Below are 1,365 nucleotides of genomic sequence, written 5' to 3' on the forward strand. Positions count from 1 at the left end.
AGAGAGAGGAGACCACTTTCGGCAGTGGCCACTCGTTTGCTTGGTACATGGAATCCTATGCTATGTGGTTAATAACGAGGCCAAAATATGTGTACCATGGGGCACTAGTTCGCTCCTCAAGAGTTTTCTAGGTACCACTGTGGCACCGTCGTGGCGTTCATGGGTACTTAGCCGATATCATGATACTTTCTATGGCTGTCATCGAGGATCATACCGTCTAATGAGTGCGGTTGGTCTCCGATATTGGTGGCCTAGTGTCATAAAGGACTGTTACTCCTTCGCGAGGAGCTGTCCCAGATGCCAATGCTCGAAGGCCGTTATCAAAAGGCATAGAGGAGAACTGTCATCAACAATGATGCGTGCGTCCCGCCCATGGGAGCTATTGATCAACGACTACTGCGGCCCCTTCGAGCCCGATGAATTTGGCCGAGATTATTGTTTGGTGTGCATAGATGCCTACAGTCGGTGGGTGCGGTTAATACCAACAAAGGGCTGCACATCATCAGCTGCAGCATCTGGGCTGTGGGCGGACATCATCAGTTTGCATGGTCCCCCTTCCTGTTAACATAGTGATCGAGGTCCTTCTTTCGTGGCTGGCTTTTTGGCGGAAGTTGAGGAACAATTCGGGGTGATGCACACCACAAGCGCATCCAGGGACCCGAGAGTCCAAGGAGCCGCGAGAGGGGAGTAAGAGAAATGAAGGCCATCATGAGGATAGTCGAGCATCAACTGGGAACGGCCCAAGGATGGACAGCTACCCTGCCAGTGATCGTCATGACTCACAATTTCTCTCCACCCCCTTTCGTACCTGCTATGTGCGATCTATCCCCTAAGGGGATTCCCCTTACATGCTAATGTTTGGTCGCCCAGCGCCCGACATTTTTACAGGAGGAAGAGAGGCGGGGATGGACGCCGAGGCTACAGACGATGACTCAAATAACGGTGCGATCAGCGGAGCGGACTATGCGAAGCAGATCAATGATAAGCTCAAGGAAGTTCATGAGGCATGGGATCTGGCGCGCACGATAGAAGTGTCGAAACGAGCGGATCGTTTCCGCATTGGTGCGGAACAATACCATTTCGGCGAGGTCGGTCGGGTCTTGCGAGTCACGGCACTTGAGAAACCCGGCGGGCATAAGGCAGTGGTTACAGGCCCATTTACCGTTAAACGCAAGACTGGCCGTAACTATTACGAGGTAGATGGTATCGATACTAATGTTCCGGGGCACCAGCTGCGGCCCATGATTACGGATCCAGAACTTCGTCGAGGTCTTCCTGATGATCAGCGTCCAAGAGTTATACTCGGCGGCAGAAATCTCGTCAAGATCCCATTTCAAGAACTGACGCCAGGCACGATCATTATGT

The 1,365-nt window shown here is 52.3% G+C and overlaps 1 protein-coding gene across 1 annotated transcript; it reads left to right on the plus strand.

Moving 5' to 3' along the window:
- Positions 1 to 854: 854 nt before the first annotated feature.
- Pmar_PMAR024307 (hypothetical protein) lies at positions 855 to 1,365 on the plus strand (the record flags this gene model as incomplete). Its single annotated transcript, XM_002773071.1, has 1 exon — positions 855 to 1,365. A coding segment is annotated over one exon (511 nt), but the record flags the coding sequence as incomplete, so codon positions are not given.

This window comes from Perkinsus marinus, assembly GCF_000006405.1.
Source record: "Perkinsus marinus ATCC 50983 genomic scaffold scf_1104296959586, whole genome shotgun sequence".
NCBI lineage: Eukaryota > Perkinsozoa > Perkinsida > Perkinsidae > Perkinsus > Perkinsus marinus.